The following is a 25,718-nucleotide window of genomic DNA, read 5'->3' as shown; positions in this document are numbered from 1 at the left end:
AGAATCGAGGCTCGTGAAAGTTTTTTTTTTTTTTTTTTTTTTTTTTTTTTTGTATACAAGATCGAGGCTCGTGAAAGAGCGAAAATTAATCACACAGAAAGACAAACAGACACATAAAACAAATAACATCGGGAGCGGTAGACAAGATGGGGAGAGAGGGGGAAGGACACAAACACAACATTTGAGAGCAGGGACCGAGAGACATGGAGACATCGAGAGATCTGTGGGAGGGAGAGGGCTTTGGGGGGGAGGCATGTGAAGGGGGGGGGGGGGGTGGGAGAGGTATAAACATATGGACACTGCCAGGATATCCAGGAAATAAGTTGGAATTTCAAACAAGGTGGATCTGGGGGTGCTAGATGCTAACAGATGCAGATGCTAACCGCAGATGCCGCAGATGCTAACATTTATCACACAAACAAATCAAACAGACAAACAAAGTATGTAAAAAGGGGAGCGGTAGACAAGATGGGGAGAGAAGGGGAAGCACATAAACAAAACATTTGAGAGCAGGGACATCGCAAATGTGTGGGAGGGAGAGGGCTTGGCGGGAGGCGGCATGGGAAGGGGGGGGGGGGGGGGAGTATAAAACACAAGGACACCAAGGACTTCCAGGAAAGAAGTTGGTATTTCAAAAAAATGGATTTGGGGTGAAATTAGCAGGGGTAGAAAAGATCAAGGTTTTGGATGGGGGAAGATAAGAGATGGTGGTGAACAGCTGTTTTAAAGACCTGGAGGGAGGAGTGGGATTGAAGAGAGTGAGGGAGTTTGTTTCAGAGGCGGGAGAAAAGAGGAATGAAGGAGTGAAGGTGAGCAGAGAGTCTTGATTTTGGCAGTTTAACCATAAGTGGGTTGCAGGCAGATCTTGTGCGACCTGTAGGAATATTTGGGGGACAGAGCCCAGAGAGAGCTGGAGGAGCAAGGCAGGAGAGGAGCCGGTAGAAGACAGAAAGACCACCAACCTGCCTGCGGTGAGGTATAAATTAGTTGGTTGGTATAAATTAGGCTCGTTGGCCATATTGAATTTATGTTTCTTTAATATAAAAATTAATTTTGTATATTTTCTTTTACCATAGAGAATTGCTCGCTTTTACTTGCTCAGGTTGGGTGTGTTGTTGTCATATTTGATGAGTAATTATCTTGTCATTCATCTCGAAACACAGTTTGCTGTGGCCGCAGATGCTACACAGAATCTTTGCCCTCACCCCCTTCATCCCCCACATGAGCAAGGCCAAGTCACAGTTTTTAAACCGGGCTCTATCCTCTAAATGCTGATCATCAATCGAGGAAGCGTCACATATCGTTACCTTTGCCAGAGAAGAGGGTATTGCATCTGGATCCATTTGTTTGTCTGTTTGTTTGTCCGCACATAGTGGCACAACGTAGACCACAGTTTTTATACGGTACGATAAGAATGTGAGTACATCTATCAAGTATGTACGACAAAATTAAATGTGAGTACATCTATAAAATATGTATGGTACATTTAGAATGTGAGCACATCTATAAAATATTATGTCTGGCGGGTAGTGATATGTAGAGCAGATAGAGCTGAGTAGGTAACATGCTTCGAGGTGTCGCGGTAAGGAAAACTACCTGTAATAAGTTCATGTGTAGGCGTTTTGTCGGTTAAGATGTATACTTGTGAATCTACCAGGAGGTTCGAGTGATAAGTAGTGTAGGGATTAAGGAGTAGCGCCCCTGTGTGACCTCACCTGGTTAACCAAACCTTTGTCCCTTTTGGCACTGCACAGCACATAGACATTCCGACAAGTCCTTAGTGCAACACTAAATAACGCCCTCCCCCTGACATGACTTAGGAAGAAACCAGGCCAGGACACCGCCGAATGGCTGCTGCCATTTACACCTCCGAGAGGCGTGTCCACCTCGAATAGCACTGGGAGCAAGGGAGCAAGGAGCGCGAGTGGGAGTGACGCAGTGGGCGTGCACCTGGGTGAGTCCCGGTGCGAGTCGAGTTGAGAGGAGAGACGAGGAGCTGGATCCCGAGTTGAGTTGAGTTGAGAGGGCAGTTCGTTTGAGATGCGCAGAGATGAGTTCGCAGAGTTGAGTGCGCAGAGTTGAGTGCGCAGAGTTGAGTGCGCAGAGTTGAGTGTGCAGAGTTGAGTTGCGCAGAGTTGAGTAGCGCAGTTGAGTGGAGAGTTCGCTGGAGTGCATGCAGTTTCTTCAGAGCAATTGCTTCTGGCAGTGGTTCGAGAGACGCAGAAAAGTGACTCGCTATTGCAGCTCTTTTTCGTCTTGCGCAGCCCGAGTTGGGCTGAGATGTAGCCCGAGTGGAGCTCGCTGTCCTGCTGTTAGACCTCGTGGTGCTTGGAGCGGTGTTGGTGCTTTGGAGCTTGGTGCACGGACCTCGTGGGAGCGGCGAGAGGCTTGGAGCGGGGCCGTGCTACACTGGAAGACGACGAGACCAGATAAGACCGAGCTCCGCGTTCACAATAACATAACGTTTTTCTTTATTAATTCATCTCCCTCCCTCTTCTCGTCTCTGAAATCTGTTGTGTGTGGGATCCCAATTTAGCTACCTTCTTTTATTATCGGTGCGTATTTTCCTGTCCCTGCCTGTTATTCAATAAACCCTTGTATTATTTTGCATCCCCATTCAAACCTGTGCCCGCTTGAGTTAATTTCCTCTTACAGGACCGGATCTACGTTGGCGTGCTGCAGTTAAGTGCTTTCGCCGCAGCCTCCATTTTCCTTTTTCCTCCAGCGCGGCCATAGCCGAATCTGTGTTTGGGTAGTTGCCTCCGAATAAGACCGTTTAGGCCATCTGCGACTCTGGTGTTAACCGGAGTTGCGCGACAATATGTATGGTACATTTAGAATGTGAGTATGTCTATAAAATGCATACTATAAAAACGCAAAACCATCTATGATTGCTTTTTCTAGTTTTAAAATGTTTTGGTATGACTCGGCCAGCATCAGAATTGAAGAGCCATCCTCCCACACTCATAGCGGACACGCCAACCACAATGCTATCTTTCCACCAAATGCAAAGTATCTAATTCTCATTTGGCAGATGATGGCACAATAAGTCAAATCGATTTATTACTTGCAAAATAGTAGCTTTTTCAAGTATATTTTTTGGTATTGGTTGTTATTCTGTCTGTTTGTTTGTCTGTCAATTGTCTACAGGTCACAATTTTAAACCAACCTTCACGAAACTTCAGCAGATGGTAGAGCTGGTCATGAGGAATAAGTATATTGATTTTGAGGTCAAAGGTCATCTTGAGGTCAAACTTCTAAAATCATCAATTTTTATCTGAAAAATTGTCACTTTTCATCCTATTAACTTGTGAATTAAACAGCAATTACATAGTGCATCACTGAATTGGGAACCCATCTATTTTAGAGATCAAAAGCTAAAAGGTCAACTCAAGGTCGAATTTCTAAAATCATTAATTTTCATCTGAACAATCATCAATTTTCATCTGATTAACCTGAAAAGTAAAGAGCAATTGCATTGTACATCACGGAATTTGAAAAGCAACTATTTTGGGATCTAAAGGTCAAAGGTCAACTCAAGGTCCAACATCTAAAATCATCAATTTTTGTCTGAAAAATTATCCATTTTCATCCTATTAACTTGAATATTAAACAGCAATTGCAAAGTGCATCACTGAATTGGGAAGCCAACTAATTTTGAGGTCAAAATGTCAAAGGTCAAGCTTCTAATATCATCAATTTTCATCTGAAAAATCATCAATTTTAATCCGATTGACCCGAGCTTTAATTAAGATCGTCAATTTTAATCTTAATGAAATAGACAATTTGATGTATCCATGGCAACTTTTTATTTTGGGAGGGGTGGACTTTGCAAGTATCGTGCTCTGCATGGCGTCTTCTTGATGGCAGTGTGGGTCCAGGTTACAGTGTCAAATGTGAATATGCACACCATGTACAAGAGAGTTACATAAGCGAAGCTTCGATCACTAGTTAGTTGAAGATGTCCAGATGTTGGAAAGGAAGGACAGAATTGAAATTATTAGAGAGTGCTAAATTCTAAGGTGTTTCAAAATGACTATTTATGCTACTTTTTGGCTACATGAAATGTAATGTTTCAGTTTTCTTCAAATATATATATTTAAGTGACGTCCTTCTCAAGCTCCAGATTTTCCCTCAAGTTCGAAACATATTTTAGCACATGCTGTTTGTTTTCTTTATTCTGATATTTTTTTTTACAGTTACGATGAAGTGCTTGCCCAAGAAAGGATTCAAAATGAAGAATGTTCGAAAATTATATCTCATCACAACACTCAAACAGTAAGTTTTATCGTTTATTAGTGCAAGGGATAAAATTCGGATTATTGCTTAAATCGGTTTGTTTTATGTCAACCTGTAATTATATCTTGAGGCAAAATACGATGTTTGTCATGTTGATCAAATAAAGTGTTTGAATCAAAATAGTGTTACATTTACAAAAGTGTTACATTTACAAAATAGTGTTACATTTACAAAATAGTGTTACAAGGGAGGAGGATGGATCTTTGGCTCATTTAAGACCTTAACACCTTTGTGTTTTGCATTGTAATAAGACTTTTGACCACATATATTTCTTGTTTGTGATGGGGTAAAGGTGTCTCGTGTGGCCCAGCTGGGTGATTGGTCCGAGTCATTTTAGCCTGGTTAAGGTAAGATTGTCTTTGCCTGTCCCCTGAGTTTGGCCAGGTGAGATGGGGGCGCTCTGAGCATCCCCAACGTCAACGTGTCTGGCCTGTGGCTAACTGCTGTTGAGGTTGACTCTCCAGCATGGCCGCCCCTGAGTGGTGGCAAACAAGGTGGCATGCTATTGTCCTGTGGTGCCAGAGAAAGACGGGCCTTGCACCGTGATCGCCTCTGATTGTAAGAACTCTGGCCATGTGCCATTGGCCTGTGCTGCTGGGTGGCCATGACACGGATTAGGTGGGCATCCGCAACATCGATTGACTATGACTGTTTCTATGTGCGAACACAGCACACCATTGCCCGCAGTCTGCCTGCCGAACTTCGCCACCTCCAACATACAAGAATACCCATTGTGTCATTCTGGGATGAACTGTCAGCCTTTAATTATCTCACCCGGTTCAAAGTGCGTGACTTTGTAGGCCCTTCGCCGGGGATTATTTATTTGTTTGTTAAGTATTGTAGCGGTTGCCGCTGAGCATACACAATCGCCTTACACCTGCCGAAGACGCAACCAGGGAGCGATCACTGTACCGGGCTCGCCCAGACCTCCCGGAGACGCTCAGTCTCGCCTTTCCCGGGCATGTCCAGACTCGCCTTTCCCGGGCTCGCCCAGACCGCCCGGAGACGCCCAGTCTTGCCTTTCCCGGGCATGTCCAGACTTGCCTTTCCCGGGCTCGCCCAGACCGCCCGGAGACGCTCAGTCTCGCCTTTCCTGGGCATGTCCAGACTTGCCTTTCCCGGGCTCGCCCAGACCGCCCGGAGACGCTCCGTCTCGCCTTTCCCGGGCATGTCCAGACTTGCCTTTCCCGGGCTCGCCCAGGCCGCCCGGGCACGCCCACTTTCGCCATGTTTGAGTGCTTATATATACTGCTTCCCGATAAACGGGCTTGAGAGAGTGTGCTGGGTTCTGTACGAATAAATATGCTTTGAACTCAACCAAATGGCCTCGTTCTCTCGCCGTCCATGACTCCTAAACTGGTGACCTCGTCTACCCCCGAACGGATTCGGGGGCTGCAAACGAACACGGCAGTTTCGATCGCGCTGCCGGAGTTTTGGCACCGACGAGCGGCCATGTGGTTCGCGCACCGCGCTCGGCTCCTCCTCTACGACCGGAGGGACGAGCCCGCTCCAGGACCCTCCGAAGGAATGCAGTTACGCGATGTGGGTGGCACTGCTGCTCATCTCTTGCGCGCGCTCTGACGTTCGCGGCACGGCTGCTTCGTTACCTTCGCGCGCACTGCTGTTCGTCACCTTCGCACAACTTCACTCTACAACTACAGCCGCAACTACTTCTCCGACCCTGCATCCTCGGGAGGCCCGCGAGGAACCTCGGCAGCCTCCCCCGAGGCCTTGACCAGCCCCTCGGTTGGCTCAACCGCTTTTCGCGTGCACCGAGGCCGAGCGCTGCTCGAGCCTTCTCGGCACTGCACCCGCGAACTGCAACCTCGGGAGGCCCGCGAGGAACCTCGGCAGCCTCCCCCGAGGACTTGACCAGCCCCTCGGTCGGCTCACCCCGGTCCTACGTCCCCCCAGCGCTTCGCACAGCAGAGTACGTCACGGCGAGGCCGCCCCCTGTCCACGGTTCCCCCCGCTCGACCACCCACCACCACATCGGACCCCCCCCCCCACGACCCTCCAGGGGTCGCTTCGGCTGGGTCATCAGGACCCCCCTTAAATTGACCCTGCCGGTGCAAGTCGATTCTGGGGGGGCGCGTGTAGCGGTTGCCGCTGAGCATACACAATCGCCTTACACCTGCCGAAGACGCAACCAGGGAGCGATCACTGTACCGGGCTCGCCCAGACCTCCCGGAGACGCTCAGTCTCGCCTTTCCCGGGCATGTCCAGACTCGCCTTTCCCGGGCTCGCCCAGACCGCCCGGAGACGCTCAGTCTTGCCTTTCCCGGGCATGTCCAGACTTGCCTTTCCCGGGCTCGCCCAGAGACGCTCAGTCTCGCCTTTCCCGGGCATGTCCAGACTTGCCTTTCCCGGGCTCGCCCAGGCCGCCCGGGCACGCCCACTCTCGCCGTGTTTGAGTGCTTATATATACTGCTTCCCGATAAACGGGCTTGAGAGCGTGTGCTGGGTTCTGTACGAATAAACATGCTTTGAACTCAACCAAATGGCCACGTTCTCTCACCGTCCATGACTCCTAAAGTATTGTGTTTATTGTTGGCTTCATTTCCGGGATATCATGCCATCTGTCTTGGGCATTATTGAATTGATTATTCCTCAGGAGACATGTGCCTCCTGTTTCTGTCATCTCTCCCCCATTGACCGAGTTGGTTAATTGAAAACTCCTGGAGGGAAATAAATAAATTAGGGGAATGCCTATGTTATGCTAGTAGACTGCTAAGGCACGTGCAAGGACTGAGGCACGTCACATAACTGCTCGGGTGGCGTATCGTCCAGATTTGGCTTTAAGCCGGCTATCTGCAGGATATTAATTCCCGGCATGATGCACAGTTCTGGAATTTTATCATTTGCGGTTCTGTGAGGGGCCTTTGAATAAGGATATATAGCTGACTGTCCTATTTTCATAAAAGTGGAGAATGTTAAAGATCGATTGTATTTTTTATAAAGAGTAAGGCACTGTGTTGTGTTTTTTCAAGTGTTGTGTTGTGTTTGTGTTTGTTTGTGTTGCCAAAATCTCTGCTTGGGCTCAGTTGCACTACGTGCAGTAGGTGGGACTGATTTCATGCGCACATGGCATATGTTGTGGACATGGAATATCAGTGTGAACAATGGATCAATTTATCTCATCCTGTGTCTAATGTCTCATCTTTGTTCTTTGTTCCTTTCACAATTTTTTCTACGTTTTCACATTTCTCTCTATTCATTCTAATTTTTGCTTTTTCTTCATTTCCTTCTCTCGTTATGTATGTGTAAGGAGAAGTGAATTCTTGCAGAAAGTTTTCTGTAAGGCTCATTTGGCTGTGCCAGGTAGGATTTGAGGGTAGAGGAGTAGTGGCTGAAACCCGAATCCTCTGCAGGTTCCTCCTAATGACTCCACCTTTGCTCTTTGCTTATTCGGGTTCCTTCTGATGACGCCAATGCAGTATTTGGTCTTCCATTTGATTCCCTTGTATGTTCGCATTAGGATCCAGTTTAAATGTTTTTTGGATTCAATCCCCAACATGAAAAATAATATTAAAATAATAAAAAATATATCCCACAGGCTATTATTATTGTCGTGCAACTCCTGGTTAACACCAGAAGGTCGCGGATAGGCCTAAACGGTTTATTCGGAGGCAACAACCAATACGGATTTTCCTATGGTCGCTCGGGAGGAAGAAGGAAAATGGAAGCTGCGTAAGCGTGTACCTTTGGATGGCGACGGCAGCTGCAGGGAAATTAATTCAACCGGGCACAGGTTTAACAGGGAATCGCAAATAATACAAGGGTTTATTAAAGTAAAAAGGCAAGGACAGGAAAAGCACGCGCTGATAATAAAATGTCCTAATCGGGACGTCCCCACACACACAGACCTCAAATACAAACGAGGGACAAGAATCACCAAAAGAAAAACGTTCGTTATGTTTGGGGGAAATGGGTAATGTAGTGTGCAGTCTTATCTGGTCTTGTCGTCTTGCAGAGTAACACGGCCCCGCTCGGCCCTGCTCGCGCGCCACCGCACCAGGCCCCGCTCCAAGCCTCCCGCCGCTCACGAGGTCCGTGCACCGAGCTCCAAAGCACCGAGCACCGCTCCAAGCACCACGAGGTCCCACAGCAGGAAAGCACCGCGCGTCCAACGCAGGCTAGCGGCTCCAAGCGAGGTCGATCTTTCCACATGATCGGCCTGCCACGTCCCAGTCAGCTCTCCCAAAGCAAACGTGCAAGAAGCAAGCGAACTCTACTCGGGCTATATCTCAACTCAACTCGGGCTGTGCAAGACGAAGCGCCGGATGTCCAAAAGGGCTAGCCGCGCAGACAAGGGCACGAACCGCAAGAGACTCTCCAGACCAACTCACTCTCTCAAAATGGCGTTCGGCACTCTCTTAAATAACCTTGACGGTGACATCAGCCTTGGCGCGCTAACAACCAGCGACTTCCACCGAACCTTCCAGCTTCGCGCCTCTCGCATTCATTGGCTGGAGGTTTGCGCCCAGCGCGCCGACCAATCACAGGATCGTAGCGTGGTGATAGCTCGTAGCATGTAGCGTGGTGATAGCACGTAGCGTGTAGCGTGGTGATAGCGCGTGGCACTCGATGTGGTTAGGCCTGTCTGAGGTGTAATTGGCGGCGGCCATCATCGGCGGTGCCCCGGCCTGGTTTCTTTGCCTGTTCCTTCCAAAGTCACTGTCAGGGAAGGGAGTCATTTAATGTTGCACTAAAGAGATCCTAACTAAGTGTCTCCAGGTGTGCATTGCCAAAAGGGACAAAGGTTTGGCTACCAGGTGTGGACACACAGGGGCGCTACTCTTTAATCCCTACGCTACTTATCACTCGAACATCCTGGTATGTCCACAGATATACTCTTACCCGACAAAACGCCTAGACATGAAACTTATTACAGGTCAGATTCCTTACCGCGACAGACGAAGCAGGTTGCCGACACAGATCTATCTGGCTCTACATATCACTACCCCACCCGACATAACATTATTATTTCTTTAATTACATAATGTAGAGAAAATGTCTCAAGAGTAGTTGCCTAGTTATGTCATCATTTACAATTGTGAAATGTTAATTTGATGAAGAGAAGAAAAACTATTTTTCAGGATTATCAGTTGCATATTATTGTGTCCTTTTCCTAGAGGCATCCTGAACTTCCTGAGAAATCTACCATGTGTGATGCACCATCTGTCTCAGGCCAAGTCTCTATCTCTTCTGAGTCTAGCCAAACAGAATCCAGCCAAAGTTGGACTTTTGCTGACCTTGGAGACAGTGAACACATTTTCCCCACATCTCCACAGCTCCCTTCATCTCCATGCATGTCCAAACCAGACTCCGGGTGCTTGGTGGACACAGCCAACCAAACAAACTCTTTTGATTCTGTGTCTTCCTTTCTGGACCCGCTTTCCAGGAAAAAGATGGTGCCAGGATCCCCGTTAGACTCAACTCGATGCAAGGAGCCTGGTGATTTTTTGCACTTATAAACGGTTATTAAGCAAGAGAAACTGCGACATGTGTTCAGTGTGTAAGGACAATTATATTGTCAGATAAACAAATGTTGCTTTGGTTTTTCTATATTTTATTGCTTTTTCTTACATTGAATGGGGCTTTGGAATGGATCAATTCTAGAATAGGGCCAAAATGAGTCCTCAACTGAAAATTCGACACAAATATGGTGTTTATATGAGTATATCAAGGACACAACATAATAAGATTGGTGAGGGTTGGAATAAAAGGAGAGCAGTGGAGATGTCCACAGGAGAGTCCAATGGTCTGTTCCACAAACGGGCAGTGTGCGATGGTCATGGGGGGTGAAAACATTTACATTTGTCTCAGATTGTCATTTTAATGTTTTTATCGGCAAGATAAAGTGGCTAAGTTCAGAAAAATACAAGAAAATGTAATTGTAGTCAAACGTGATTCTGCCTGCACCACATACATTATTCTCATAAACACATTACAAACAACAAGCACAAAAATGACCACATGGGAGAGACAATGCTCGCAAATGTTTGTATGGGCAAGCAGATAACAATGTTTTTTGTTTTTTTTGCCTTTCATATCACATTTAGGAAAGCAAGGCAGACACGGGAAGGAGACAGACGGTATGTACAAGTGATGAGAAAGGTCAACGTGCCCACATGCACGTGCAAACTTGGTATATATACACCGTTTTTCATAAAACTGTTTGTCACAGCAAGGATAACAACTTGTTGAATAGTATTGGTTAAATAGTCATACATCTGAATTTAAAACTTTGAATGAGATGTAAGCGAGTGACCGGTTTTTTTGACTGCCTGGATCATCAGATGGTTTCCGTTTTTTAATCGGGGTTTTGACCCTTTCAGTATTGATTTTCTCCAAACGGTGGGTCCACAACCTTGGTCATGTGCCCACATCAGTAGATTCACAACCTCAGCTGTGTCCATACAGTCAGTCAAAATCCAATAATACAATCTCACTTTCAAACTTTCTACTTGTAGCATATTGCTATACCTATAGATGTACAACTATCGGGGACGCGTCTTCGTGGTGGTTGTACCACTCAACGCAAGTTGGGAGCCAAATCTTCCTCATTCTTCCCTGCTGCCCGGATTCATCAGGGCAGCGCAGTTGTGGCCCGAGTGCCGATCGGTCCCCATGGACCGGCCGTTGTTCGAGAGAACTGCCCGGGGCTATACAGCAATAACAACACCAACCTGTGGATGTTTACCTTCCTTGCTATGAGCTTTCATGTAATATAATACATTCATAATCCTTATAAAACATTCCATTTTATAGCAATACTGTTACATTTACGAGTTGCAGGTCTGTAGTGAGAATTGAAGTCCTTAGCTCCATTTGTGTTTGTGCAATTTATAGGACCTTGAACATGCATTAAGGACATGTGCTAGGGATAACTGAATTACAGTCCTGGCCAAAAATATTGGCACCCGTAAACTTTTTTTCAGATAATGCACCATTTCTTCAAGAAAATTGTTGAAATTAAAAAATATTTAGGTATCCACAAATGTAATTCTTTGGTTTGCAGTGGAACAAAACCAAAAAGCTGAAAAAATTACTAAATCTTAGCTTATTCCACACAGAAATCATAAAATGGCCCAGACAATATTATTGGCACCTTTTAGAAGTTGTGAGATATAATTAGATTTCAAGCAGGTGATTCTCCTTTACTTTGGATTTGAACTCACCTGTGGTGAGTGGCAGGTGCCTGCAAAATAAAAATCACTCATTCAACCAGTTTGAATAGAGAAAAGGACTCGTTCTGCTGTTTTGTGTCACTGTGTGTACCGCAATGAGCAGAGAAAAGAAATAAAACCAGAGAATTGTCTGAGGAGGTCAGACACAAGATTATAGCCAAGCCTGGACAATCTCAAGGCGAAAAGTCCATCTCCAGAGACCTTGATGTTCCTGTGTCCATCGTACGCAATGTTATCAGGAAGTTTAAGGCCCATGCACTGTAGCCAACCTCCCTGGACGTCGCCGCAAGAGAAAACTTGATGATTTAAGCTGACCTTCAGACACAAGGTACGACAGTTTGAACTCACACCATCCGTCGCCATCTCAATAAAAGGGGGTGGGGGGGGGGGGGGGGAGGTCCTCTGGTAAGAGCCCCAGGGAGGGCCCCTCTGTTGGAATGCCCGACTGAAGTTTTCCAAAACACACCTGAACAAGCCAAAATCCTTCTGGGAGAATGTTCTGTGGACAGATGAGATCAAATTAGAGCTATTTTGTAAAGCACATCATCTCTGTTTACAGAAAACAAAATGAAGCCTTCAAAGAAAAGAACACCTTCCCTACAGTTCAACATGGAGGAGGTTCAGTGATGTTTTGGAGTTGCTGTGCTGCCTCTGGCACTGGGTGCCTTGAATGTGTGCACGGCATCATGAAATCAGGAGATTACCAAGGCATTTTGGAGCGCAATGTTCAACCAAGTGTCAGAAAGCTGGGTCTCCATCGAAGGTCATGGGTCTTGCAGCAGGACAATGACCCCAAACTCACTTCAAAAAGCACCCAGAAACGGTTCAAGACAAAATGCTGGACTGTTCTGAAGTGGCCAGCAATGAGTCCAGATCTAAATCCCATTGAACACCTGTGGGGAGATCTGAAAACAGCAGTTGGGTGAAGGCACCCTTCAAATCTGGGAGAAATGGAGCAGTTTGTACAAGAAGAGGGGGGCAAACTGCCAGTAGAGAGGTGTAGGAAGCTCATTCATGGCTATAAGAAGCGCTTGACTGCAGTTATTTTGTCAAACGGCTGTGCTTCAAAATATTATGGGTGTCAATAATTTTGTCAATGCCATTTCTTTTTATTTTCTGATTTAGAAGGATATATTAAGTTCTGAATCAAAAATAAAGGTTCTGTAATATTAACAGTGAAATAAAGAACTGTGGAGACCAAATACTTTTGTCAATTTCAACTTATTTTTCGAGAAAATTGTGAGTTATTTGAAAAAAGTGCAAGGGTGCCAATATTTTTGGCCACGACTGTATATTCACCAATCTATTGTTTCCTTGCAACTGAGCCGACAACTTGAGTATATTTGTTACAATTACTCTTCAAGTACAAACTGCAATATTTCTTCACCAAGATAACTATTGTACTGGATTTCTCCAAAATGACTAATGATTCATATCACCAGTGATTTTGAGAAGATTCCATGTGTTTGCTTTTCATTGACTATCTATTGTCATTGGTTAAAACATAATAGGATTCCAGGCATTATCCATTAACATCAGTAATTATTCAATGGATACCATTGGCATTGAATGTAAAACATTACAAGTCAGGAGACGACGATGGTTCACGAGTGAGCGGTATTAAATGACAAAGGATGGACTATAACCGAAACAGGCCCGGACTGGGGGGTCAGGGGCCCTCATGGCAGGTGTCGGCCCCCGACATGCGGTGTACATGCATATTTACAAAGGGCCCCAATGTGCTGCGTGCGCAGGCCTTTAAGAGCCAGCTATACGTTATTGTATGTGGTGCTGGCCTGGAAATGTCAAAACGAAAGTTACTGACCTTGAAATGAGATAGAGAATAATGTATAATCAGTTATGATGTTAGTTAGCTACACAATACCGAAAATTCGGTTCGATTCCGACAACTTTGAAAAATTGACCTTTGTGACCTTCAAAGGTCAAAGATTCTGAAATTTGTTGGAAAACTTGTATTTCATGATGTATGTGATAATATAAGATCATGTACGACATTTCACCCTTTCAGGAAGCGAATAATGTAATAAAACCATCAAAAATCGACTTTTCTAAATTTCGTGACCTTGACCTTGACCTTGGGGCGATAATGAAAAATCGAGCTCCGTGGGGCTAGACACATGACATTGGCTTAACCAAATACCGAAACCCCTGTCAGATTCCACCAACGCCCTCGGAGAAGATGTAGCTTGAACTCGATTACCCCCTAAAAAGACATCTTTTTCGGGCGTCGCTCCGCCCACAATGGGCGCAATACGCCCACTCTAGGCAGGACACAACTAGATCATGATATCAACCTCCCACCCAAGTTTCATCAAGATCGGATGATATCATCGGTTAGTTATGCTGCGGACAGAAAGACACACAGACACACACCCATGACGAATATAGTGGTCACTCTGTTTGATAACTCGTGAACCAATTAATCAGTTCATAGTGAGAAGTCCACACTTCAGCAGAGAATGAGCAATGGGTTACAAAATTATATATCAACACTGGCGTTGGATGGTTGCCACTCACTCAGTGCAAGACCATCTTGTCCCAATCTTAATCCAGCTTATCCTGTCTCAAAATTGACCACAAACCACTTTGGCCAACGTCCCAGCACGTTCTATCCATCGGAAAGAGTAAAGAAAAAGTCTCTCTTGGGACACCCTTTTCAGATTTTGTTTTCAACATAGTTTTTAATCTTTCACAGACATTTATGATCTGATTATGGGCCAAGGTGTTTTGACCTGATATGGTCTGGGTCGATGGGACCTGATATTGTCTTGGAGAACCCCTGTCGAACATCATACCCTCATCGGCAAGACAAAACAGTTTATAAGACAAGACAAATGCAGACCAAAAAAATGCAGACCAACCAACCACCAGGCAGCTTTAAAACTGGAAATCACATCCATATATTTAAGGGAAATCAAGGAATGCTTTTAGCAAGCAAACGATGAAGGAAATCGAAAACAAGCTTGGTGTTTGTTTGATCTGGAATATGTAAACTTGATCTCACAGCATTCAAATTACTAGTAAAGGATTCCACTTTATCATTAATGATAATGTGCACATGAACAACGGCTTGGCAGGTCGACTGTGATATTACTCCGAAAGGCTCAATATTTCAAAGAAAACAACTTTTCTTGCACGTTTGTTGATCAAGAGGCTTTTTACCCTCGCCAAAGGAGAGGGTATTGCATCTGAGTCCATTTGTTACTTGCAAAATCGAAGATTTTTCAAGTATATTGGTCGGTTGCGTTTGTGGTTCTGTCTGTCTGTCTGTCTGTTTGTCTGTCTGTTTGTTACTTGCCGGAAAAGATTCCGGCAGGTATGTTGATCGGTTGGTTTGTTACTTACCAGAAAATATTCCGGCAAGTATGTTGATTGGTTGGTTTGTCTGTCTGTTTGTTCACAGTACTACGTCTACACCGTTGCACGTAGAATCGCCAAACTTGACACACATATTTGTCTTGCCCTGGAATAGACTGTGCCCCATTTTTAACTCTCTCGGCCCAAGGCCTCCATTATGACGTCATAATTCGATAATTACAAAACTTCATCCAATCAAGATGCAATTTCTTGTGCGACATGACGGCATAAACTGTTGGAGAAAAAAATAATAATGATGACGTCATCGGTCACATGGTTCGGCCGACATCTTGGAAAAACCGAAAAATTTTGCACCTCTATATCTCCGAAAGTGCTGAATAGAAAAAATTGAGACATGGCTCATTGTAAAGAACTCTCCATGGGGAATAAAATATTTTAATGATGATGTCATCGGTCACGTGGTTCGGCCGCCATCTTGGAAAAACCGAAAAACTTTGCACCTCTATATCTCCGAAAGTGCTGAATAGAAAAAAATGAAACATGGCTCATTGTAAAGAACTCTCCATGGGGAATAAAATATTGTAATGATGATGTCATTGGTGCCTCCATTATGACGTCATAATTTGACAAGTACAAAACTTCATCCGATCAAGATGCAATTTCTGTAGCGCCATGTCGGCATAAACTGGTGGAGAAAAAATAATAATGACGTCATCGGTCACGTGGTTCGGCCGCCATATTTGTTCAAAATGGCCGATAAAAAAGTACATTCCGGCAAGTCCTCGGTCTCTGTCCGATTTTTCATCTGTTTGTCTGTTTGTCACCGGCTTACACGTCACAATTTTCAACCGATCTTCACGAAACTTCATCAAATGGTAGAATTGGTCAAAAGCAAGAAGCCTCTTGTTTTTGGGGTCAATAGGTCAACAGAGGCCAAAGGTCACCAACTTTGCTAAATTTCTAAAATCCTCAATTTTCATCCGATTCACTTGAAATTTGAAGAGGACTTGCATATCTGGTCACTGAATTCTACCACCAAGTATTTTTGAGGTCAAAATAGGCAAAAAGGTCAACATAGGCCAAAAGGTCAACATAGGCCAAATTTCTAAAATCCTCAATTTTCATCCAATTGACTTGAAATTTAAAGAGGACTTGCATATCTGGTCACTAAATTCAACCACCGAGTATTTTTGAGGTCAACATGGGCCAAAAGGTCAACATAGGCCAAATTTCTAAAATTCCCAATTTTCAACCGATTGACTTGAAATTTGAAGAGGACTTGCATATCTGGGCACTGAATTCAACCACCAAGTATTTTTGAGGTCAACATAGGCCAAAAGGTCAACATAGGCCAAAAGGTCAACACAGGCCAAATTTCTAAAATCCTCAATTTCCATCCAATTGACTTGAAATTGGAAGAGGACTTGCATATCTGGTCACTGAATTCAACCACCAAGTATTTTTGAGGTCAACATAGGCCAAAAGGTCAACATAGGCCAAATTTCTAAAATCCTCAATTTTCATCCAATTGACTTGAAATTTGAAGAGGACTTGCATATCTGGTCACTGAATTTTAACCACCAAGTGTATTTGAGGTCAAAATAGGCCTAAAGGTCAACATAAGCCACATTTCTAAAATCCTCAATTTTCATCCAAGTGACTTGAAATTTGAAAAGGACTTGCATATCTGGTCACTGAATTCAACCACCAAGCATTTTTGAGGTCAACATAGGCCAAATTTCTAAAATCCTCGATTTTCATCCGATTGACTGGAAATTTGAAGAGCATTTGCATATCTGGTCACTGAATTCATCCACACATTATATTTTAGGTAAACATAGGCCAAAAGGTCAACATAGGCCGAATTTCTAAAATCACCGATTTTCATTTGATTGACTTGAAATTCTAAGAGGATTTACATATATGGTCACTGAATTCAACCACCAACTATTTTTGAGGTCAACATAGGCCAAAACGTCAACATAGGCCAAGTTTATTTAAATCCTCAATTTTCATCCGATTGACTTGAAAATTGAAAAGCATTTGCACATTGTCACTAAATAGGGAAACTAACTATTTTTGAGGTCAAAAGGTCAAAGGTCAACCTTCCAAAATCATCATTTTTCATCTGAAAAATCGTCACTTTTCTTCCTATTGACCCGAGCTTTGATCAAGATTGTCAATTTTAATCTTGATGAAATGGACAATTTGCTGTGTCAATGGAATTTTTTTTCTTGGGGGATGGGGGGGGGGGGGGGCGGATTTTGCAAGTATCGTGCTCCGCATGACGTCTTCTTGTTTGTTTGTCTGTTTGTTTGTTTGTTTGTCCGTACAGAATAAATATGAATAAACATGATTTTCTCTGCAACCGTTGGTCCGATCGACAGGAAATTTTCACCATAGGTGCAACTCCACCTGTAGAATTTTTAAAGGAAAATTATGACATCATAGATCACGTGGTTCAGCCGCCATCTTGGTAAAAAACGAAAAACTTTGCACCTCTATATCTCCGAAAGCGCTGAATAAAACAAATTGAGACATGGATCATTGTAAAGAACTCTCCATGGGGAATAAAATATGTTAATGATGATGTCATAGGTGCCTCAATTATGACGTCATAATTCGACAAGTACAAAACTTCATCCGATCAAGATGAAATTTCTTGATCATATAAATCTAGGAATAAATTAGTTTAGAAAAAAATTAATGATGACGTCATCAGTCACGTGGTTTGGCCGCCATATTTTTTTTAACACAAAAGCCTTAAAACCACTAAAAATACATCCTGGTGAGGGTTTGCAATCTCTAATTGCTCTTTCTTGTTGTTTCTGCAGAGAGCTCCATTTATTGGTACCCGTCCGAATCTACTGTTTTTCCGAAACGCCAAACAACCAGCAGGGAAAGTAACAATCCGATTCCATCTAAGCCTCCAGCGCAGGTGATGTTCGTGTTGTGGAACGTATTTTCGACAATGACCTGCATTGCTTCCACATGTCCCTTGCATGTCAGAATAATGGGCAATTTTCCATGGTCCCCCACCCCAACAACTCATTTTTACTTCCCAACAACACACGTGTGACCTGATCTATTGGTGGTATGTACCGACAGTTGCAGCTGGGGGTGGTGCAATGGCTGCGATCACAGCTAGAGCAACGCACAATATCTCTACAAAAGGACATTCAGCAACAGCACAATGAGCTGCAAGATATCCAGCATCAAATTGGCCAGGCATTGCACCAGCGTGCACAGGTAAGGGTGTCTTATGTATTGGCAATGCTGCATTCTATGCATTTATTAATCAATTGCATGAGGGATCACATGGTCTGCCAGTAAGCCTCTTCTTGTTAAACTCCCCAAATCCAGGCTCACTTCCACTCATTTGTTCCTCTTTTCTCTCTCTCCTGTGGAACCAACTTCCCTCGTGTGTTCAGTCCCATTCTTCCCTCCAGGTCTTCAAGGTAGCTGCTCACCCCCCAATCCGTACTCATGATCTCCTCTACCCCCAAATGACCCTATTCCCAAGCACTCCCTTTTTCCAGGTTATTGTCATTTTTTTCCCACTCTCCTGCACCTCTTCTCATTTGTTAGTTGTCAATTGGTTTGTCTCTTTTCTGTTTCATCCCCACTTTCCTCTTCCTCTTCTTGCTGTGTTTCATTTTGCTTGTTCACCCCCATGTGTCCTTCTCCCCTTTCCCTTGATGTCACTCTCACCTCCACTCTGCTGTTGGTGCTTCCCCCTTTCCACTTCGTTATGCTCTAGCTCTTCCACACACCTGGACCACGTAAAAAATTTTTTTTAAACAAGGTAAAGATAATTCCAAATACAGTGAAACGATAAACAAAATGAGCTGCGCTGCCTTATTGCACATATACAAAAGTTAGAATTGAAGGCCTTGGCACCATTTTCATTTGTGTCGGCCCTTTTTCCATGGTCCCTTTTCCATGATTCCAGGCCTTTGAGCATGTATTCAGGATATGTGCTAGGGATAACTATCTGGCATAGGGCCTGTGTGAAAGAAAGATGAATCATGTCCATTTTAGACTAGGTAGGTTAAGGATATCCTCGTAGCAAATGCTGTCCTGGGTTATTTGAAAGTTTGGCAAAGTCTTCTCGTGGCAATGTCATGAATGTACCTTAATTGTTTTCATAGCAGAGCCCTGGCCTGCAGTCATTTCATCTCCAAGAGTCTGGGGCAATGCTACAAGTGCCGCATCATCCCACGAGGCAGGAACAACCCGTCCCAGTCCCATCAGTTGCCATACAGGAGCCCACCCACCAATTGAGCAATGATCAAAACTGTTTGAAAACTCAAATTTCAACAGCGCTCAACTCTTTGACTCCTTTACAAACTATGGTCACCCATGGTACACAAAAACTACTGAACAAGTAAGTTATATGGTCCTCTTACACAAGAAAACAAGGTTCAGGATTTTGCCCGAGTAGTATAATTGTTTCTAATGGTGAGGAACTTGTTCGCACGTACTGGTTTTGACGGAGGTTGGGGATGGACAGATAGATAATTGTGAATGATAAAAGAATGAGGGGTCGGAAGGGTGAAGGAATAACCGAGTGAGGATTATGAATGTACAAACTGACTAAAGGATGAGAATATATTGATAATTTAAAAGAACGCTGGCATATCTTGGACTATCGTATCTTATTTATGGAACTTTCTAAATAATGCCGCCCAGTCTTGAAGCTGCACCTGCTGCAAGATAAGGTGCGTTTTTATTGCCTTTTGGATTCCCTCATATCTAGCTACAGTTTCCAAAACATTAAGAGTTGGGTGCTAAAGGTTTGTGGTTCATCTGGAAACGGATACGAAAAATTACATAATTTGCAGGTGATTTGATGTGGTGACCACTGATTCATTTCATTTGGGATGGAGAGGGTATGGGAAGACTCCTTGCTTATAGCAAAGTAGACAGAAACATGTATCATGGATGTTGCCCCTACCCTGGGTGAGCCAGCCAATAGAAAGTCAGGAATGTAATAATGTTCTCGTTCCTAAAGGCATGCAGTACTCTGTAAGGCCTACTCTGTAAGGGGCTGCAGTGAGCATTATCAACTGGTTTTTGTAGTGAGTACACAGACAGAGGCTTATCCCTCTGAAAATGTTGGCACATTTTATGGAAAAAAGAAAAACAAGCATTCTGAGTATTGCGCTGCAATACACGTCCCCTACCGGCAGTCTGTCGTCCGGAAAACTGTTGGGGGAAATTACCAAAGGTTATTTACCCACAGGTTCTGAATCGTTCCCAATCGCTAATTACCTCAGGACGGGCTCACCTGTGATTCACACTCGGGACTTCGATTTATACACCTTGCAGACAGGTCAGCAGAAGCACGAGAAAATAAGTTGTTGACAAAGAACCTTTCGAGTCGCTAAATATCAGTAATTTATTATATTTTCCGGTTCACGATCAATGATCGATGTGTATATATATGTTGCTCGGCTTGGCTCCGCCCCTCCCGAAAGCGCGCGCTGTGTCGCGCATTTGACATTCGCAGACGAGGCTGAGGGCACTCGGTGCGGCTTGAGGAGAACTCTGGAATAAACAAGAGATATCCATTTTTAAAATATTTTCGTTTAATTAACGATATCTGCCAAACCCCGTGCCCTATCGCAAATTCCAAAAGGACATTTTAGTAGACTGACATGCTGAACAGATCTGTGAAGTTTCCCCTTGATTGGATCAAAAATGAGGGAGCGGTTAGGTTTTAAAGGTTTGTGCTTAAAAACGTCATAACTCTGAAACCATGTGACGCATGACGTCATGCTCGCTGACTTTTTTGTTCATCATGGGTATGCGATTTCGCCTGCAAAGTTTGGCCTCGATCTGTTCAGCCGTTGCAGAGAAAAATGGTTTTTCGTGTTTTCACGAAAAACAATATGGCGGCCGAACCACGTGACCTGTGACGTCATAATTACCATTAAAATATTGTACAGACCGAGTCCCCCTACGGTGAAAATTTGATCTCAATCGGTCCAATTATTGCAGAGAAAATGGTTTTTAAAGGAAATTAAAACTTAAAATGGCACTGAGTTCAGGATCATCAGAATTCCCAAAGTTCAAAGTGCCATAACTTTGTCAAAAATGATCGAAACATCGTGAAGCTCGAACTTGATCTGTACCTTATCATGAGGAAACCATGTGCCAAGCTTGAAATCATTAGCATTAAGAGTTTAGAAAAAAATTCCAGAAAACTGTTCTTTGCGTGACGGACTGACGGACGGAGGGACGGCGTGCAAACCTATAGTCTCCTCCGGTGTACACCGGTAGGGGACTAATTTCAATGTATAAATGTATTGCTAGAAGTTGTATTGTTTACATTTAAGCGATAGAAAGGGAGTTTTATTCTCCAGTATATAATCTTTCCTTCCACAGGTGCATGCAGGATGGGGCCTTTCCCCTTCCTCTCACGCCTTCATATATGACTTTGCCGACATCATTGCCCCAGCGGTTACCTGAAAATCCATCATCGGCGAGACTGAGTACCAGCACTCATCCACAACCACCACCACCACCAAGAATGGAAGCAACCAGACACCATAATGCAATTTTGCCCGCCAGGACACCCTTTGTGTCAAGATCAAGAGTTCTGTATCCTGACACACAGAGCCGCAGGTGTCCGAAGAGCGAACCTCGATTACACTGCAATGTTCTTCAACACAGTGGATCGGATTCACAGGTAGCCAGCACAACGCCGAACATCAAGTATACTCGGGGGTCGGAGCAAAGGGCAGAGCTGTTACGGCAGGTGGGTCACGTTGAAAGTAACACATCAGTGGACATCGGAACATCGAGCCAGTCTTCACTTCGTGACAGAGAATAGGTACATTCAGGCAGGTGGGATAGATAATGGAGGGTTCATGGAGCCAATAGGTTGAAGCTTAATGATTCAAAATGTTCAGCTGTGGCCTGTTTGGCATGCAGTGATTGGCCATTCTCTGTACTTCATTAAACCATAAACTTACATTTTCATTAAAAAAAATAATAAACCAAGATATCTGTTTTGTGTTTATTACTGCTAATCCATTCATTTGGTATTCTCAAAAAGTATTACCAACTAGTTAGTACACGAGTAGTCTCCTTTCGCTCACCTGTGGAACCAACTTTCGCAGTCTGTTCAATCCCTCTATTCCCCCCAGGGCTTCAAGACAGCTGTTCATCAATACCTTTGGTCACTACCCATCCATACTCACGTTCTCTTCTACCCCAAATGAACCCATCCCCCTTTTCCAGGTTATTGTGACTCCTTCCGTCCTCCCCCATTTTCCCCTCACCTTTTCATTTGTTAGTTGTTGGCTGGTTTGTTCCTTTTCTGTTTCATCCTTGCTTTTCCTTTCCTCTTCTTGCTGTTACAGTTTGGTCACCCCATGTGTCCTTCTCCCTCACCCCTTGATCTCTCACCTCGACTCTGTGTTGGTGTGCATTTATTACCCTGCGCGCGCGAAGCGAAAAACGGGGTTAAGCATTCAGGTACGTACATACGTGTCTGCATTTTAAAAATTCATTTTCTCGGCAACCGTTGGTCCGATCGAGATTAAATTTTCAACTTAGGAGGGCCTCCTCCTGTAGAATATTTTAATGATTATTATGACGTAATAGGTCACGTCGTACAGGCGCCATCTTGGGAAAACTTTGCACCTCTATATCTGAAACCACTCCATGGAAAAAATTGAGACCTGGCTCATTGTCAACTACTCCCCCTGGGGAATAAGATATGTTAATGTCATCGGTGCCTTCTTTATGACGTCATAATTCTACAAATACAACACTTATCCATCCGATCATTATTATTTTTTCAGCAACGGTTGGTCTGATGGACACGAAATTTTCACCATAGGAGCGCCTCCTCCTTTAGAATATTTTAATGATAATCATGACGTCATAGGTCATGTGGTACAGGAGGCGCAATCTTTGAAAAACCGAAAAATGTTGCACCTCTATATCTCCAAAACCGCTGCATGGAAACATAGCTCATTGTAAAGAATTCCATATGGGGAATAGGTGTTGTTAACCATGTCATTGGTGCCATAATTATGACGTCATAATTCGACAGTGACAATGCTTAGTCTGATCAGTTTGAAATGTATTGAGCATGATCTATGCAACAATTATATTAGAGAATATAAATTTATGATATCATCGCTCACGTGGTCTGACAGCCAGATTGGATAAAAAAAAAAAAACGTTCAAAAACAGAAGAGTTGGCTCGCAACAAGTTGACAGCGCAGGGTAAGTATCTATGAATACCATCTAGTTCAAAGTAGTGGGCCCGTTGGTTTATTGGATGACATTTTCATTAGTCTTCATGGCCTTGTGGCATACCTGCCTGCTGTAGTGCTTGAGCACAAGCTTGCCTTTCATCAAACACAGATGTACTTGTGCCAGGGTGGGGGATTGTGCATTCGTGATTATTCCCAAATGGTAATACTAACATTATTAGCATTAATTAATATACGATTTGTTACAATGTTATCATTATTTTTCTTATTTATTTTGTAATACGAATGCCAGGGAAGGACCTATTAAGCTGCTTTATACACCTTAATATGGCACGTGATTAGAAACATGGGAATTCTTCTGGGTTCTTTGAATTTAATTAGCCTAATCAACTCAGGAGATCATAACGATCATTTCGGTGCATCACATTCCACATCAGGATGCTCCAGTAGAACTCCACAAAAAAACATTCCACACACACACAACTCATCCATTTATAGTACCGGTCGATGATAACAGGCCCAATTTCACAACAAAGTACCACCATGCTGTATCAATACTCGTCATGAAGTTGCAGGCCTGCTGCAGAGAGCACGTTTGATGATATACAAGTTGGTTTCTAGAACAGATTGTATATGACCTCAGACTGAATTTTTTTGAAATTTTCTGGTTGCCTCCCCAGACCACCTTTCAAGAGTTGGGGTTACCCCTCCCCAGACCACCTTTCAAGAGTTGGGGTTACCCCTCCCCACCCATTACACCCACCCACACCACGACGTGTCACATCGGAGCACTGTGCTCCACCAGAAGAGAAGAAAAATCTTCCCAGACATTATTTGCACTTTCACCAGTCTGCCCAATCAGGTGCTCCTATGGTTCCAATGTTAGCATCAGGAACAGTGATAAATGCGACCGATAGTTAACCTTTTTGTAAATATCATCAGTACATAGTACACTGCTGACCAGTATTAACGAAGGAGCCCAAGCTTTTTAAATCAGAGCATGTAGTCCTGTCCATCTCACTATCAATCTATTTTGATAGGTTGTGTCCAACTATCCCTTTCCTCGCTCCCTCGAACTACCGCTTGGATGGACTGTACACTAAATTTGTCCATTTCTTTCCTCGCAGCCAGGTTGTTAGTACCCACAATCTTATACATGCTTCAAGTATGTAACTGGCTAGGGTAAAAGACTATGGCCTCTGCAGGATCCAATAAACTGATGGCTATTCATAATTACATCTCCATTCAAAATGGCCACACAGTGGATGAAATTCTAACTCTCACAAATTCAGTCAGTCTCTCATTCGGTCTTACCTCTCATAAAAGTAACACTTTATGATCTCACTCACCCAACCGAAGCAAGCCAGACCCACGATTGTATCACTGGTGCTTTGAACCCACTTCTGGTGACCCTGTGCTGTTGAAGTGGGTTCAAAGCACCAGTGATACAAGAGTGGGTCTGGCTGCCAACAAACCTTGGAATCCCAACATTCCATCCGAGGAACAAATGCTCACACGGTCTAGCCTGCACATTTGCAATACATTCTACCCCAAACAAGTGTTAACGCTGGACTTACAAGGGTTATGGCCTTACAAGCAGAAAGCCACCACTAGTCAGGTTCACTATGTTAACAATATAATTTCGTTCAAAATTTTGGGAGATTAGCAAACCTGTACATTTTTGGAATATTAAGAGCATGAGGAATCCAAAAATCAATGTTGGCATTTGCGTAGACACCTTTGCGAAAATGACACTCAGGACAGTGACGAAGATAGTCAGGTTCACTATGTTAACAAATATAATTTCGTTCAAAATTTTGGGAGATCAGCAAACCTGTACATTTTTGGAATCATCAGAGCATGGAGAATCTGAAAATCAATGTTGGTATTTGCACAGACACAGATTTTGGATTTTCAAAATGGCCACCATAAAATACATATTTTGCGCTATCTCGGCTTCTCCTCAACCTAGAAACTTAATTAAATATGCTAATCCTATGTTTTCTGGGTCACGGAATCCAATAAAGGCCTCAAAATAGTGCTTTAGGATTATAGAAAAGCAACAAACAAAGGTAAGTGAAAACCATTGTCTATTTGTGATATAACTGTATTACATAATACATGATATTGCAAGTCCTTTGAAGTTATAGGTATGGGTTTATAAAGCAAGAAAGCAGCCTTGTTAGTATCAGATTGAACTATAAGTCCTATACACAGGATCTACTAGGTCTATACCGTTTAGGAATATGTTTTTGCAGATCTTCATCACTGTCCTGAGTGTCATTTTCGCAAAGGTGTCTACGCAAATGCCAACATTAATTTTTGGATTCCTCATGCTCTGAATATTCCAAAAATGTATAGTTTTGCTAATCTCCAAAAATTTTGAACGAAAAAAACATAGTGAACCTGACTATACGGTGAATCGTCCAGGGCCCTGATATCCCCAAACACAGGTACAGCAGAACTAGCAAATCCACCTTTGCAACACTAACCTCGTGTGAGCTCTTGGGGTCACCATATGCAACCCACATCCCCCATTTTGATCCACCTCTGAAGTTGTGGCACTCATTGCATCCACCCCAGTGATGATATGCATCACTACCACCACGTCTACTGCAACAACTACTACTACTACTACTACTACTACTACTAC

The 25,718-nt window shown here is 43.7% G+C and overlaps 1 protein-coding gene across 15 annotated transcripts in view; it reads left to right on the top strand.

Annotated features, from left to right (window-relative positions):
* Positions 1–21,839, top strand: part of CLOCK (clock circadian regulator) — a 142,209-nt gene extending 120,370 nt beyond the window's left edge. For 7 of the 15 annotated variants that reach the window (XM_078776696.1, XM_078776695.1, XM_078776701.1 and 4 more), the window contains 7 exons: positions 4,200–4,278; positions 9,435–9,756; positions 10,365–10,397; positions 17,666–17,769; positions 17,940–18,080; positions 18,983–19,218; positions 21,222–21,839. In XM_078776696.1, coding sequence (XP_078632822.1) covers positions 4,200–4,278; positions 9,435–9,756; positions 10,365–10,397; positions 17,666–17,769; positions 17,940–18,080; positions 18,983–19,218; positions 21,222–21,669 — 1,363 coding nt within the window. In that variant the 3' untranslated portion in view covers positions 21,670–21,839. Of the gene's footprint in view, positions 1–4,199; positions 4,279–9,434; positions 9,757–10,364; positions 10,398–17,665; positions 17,770–17,939; positions 18,081–18,262; positions 18,371–18,982; positions 19,219–21,221 lie in introns of all 15 variants that reach the window. The other 8 variants (XM_068113952.2, XM_078776699.1, XM_068113956.2 and 5 more) reach the window with 3 other exon arrangements.
* The last annotated feature ends 3,879 nt before the right edge of the window (positions 21,840–25,718 follow it).

The sequence above is a fragment of the Myxine glutinosa genome, chromosome 4 (genome assembly GCF_964187855.1).
Source record: "Myxine glutinosa chromosome 4, kmMyxGlut1.1, whole genome shotgun sequence".
NCBI classification, from domain to species: Eukaryota; Metazoa; Chordata; class Myxini; order Myxiniformes; family Myxinidae; genus Myxine; species Myxine glutinosa.
This window is presented reverse-complemented; position numbering and strand designations above follow the sequence as displayed.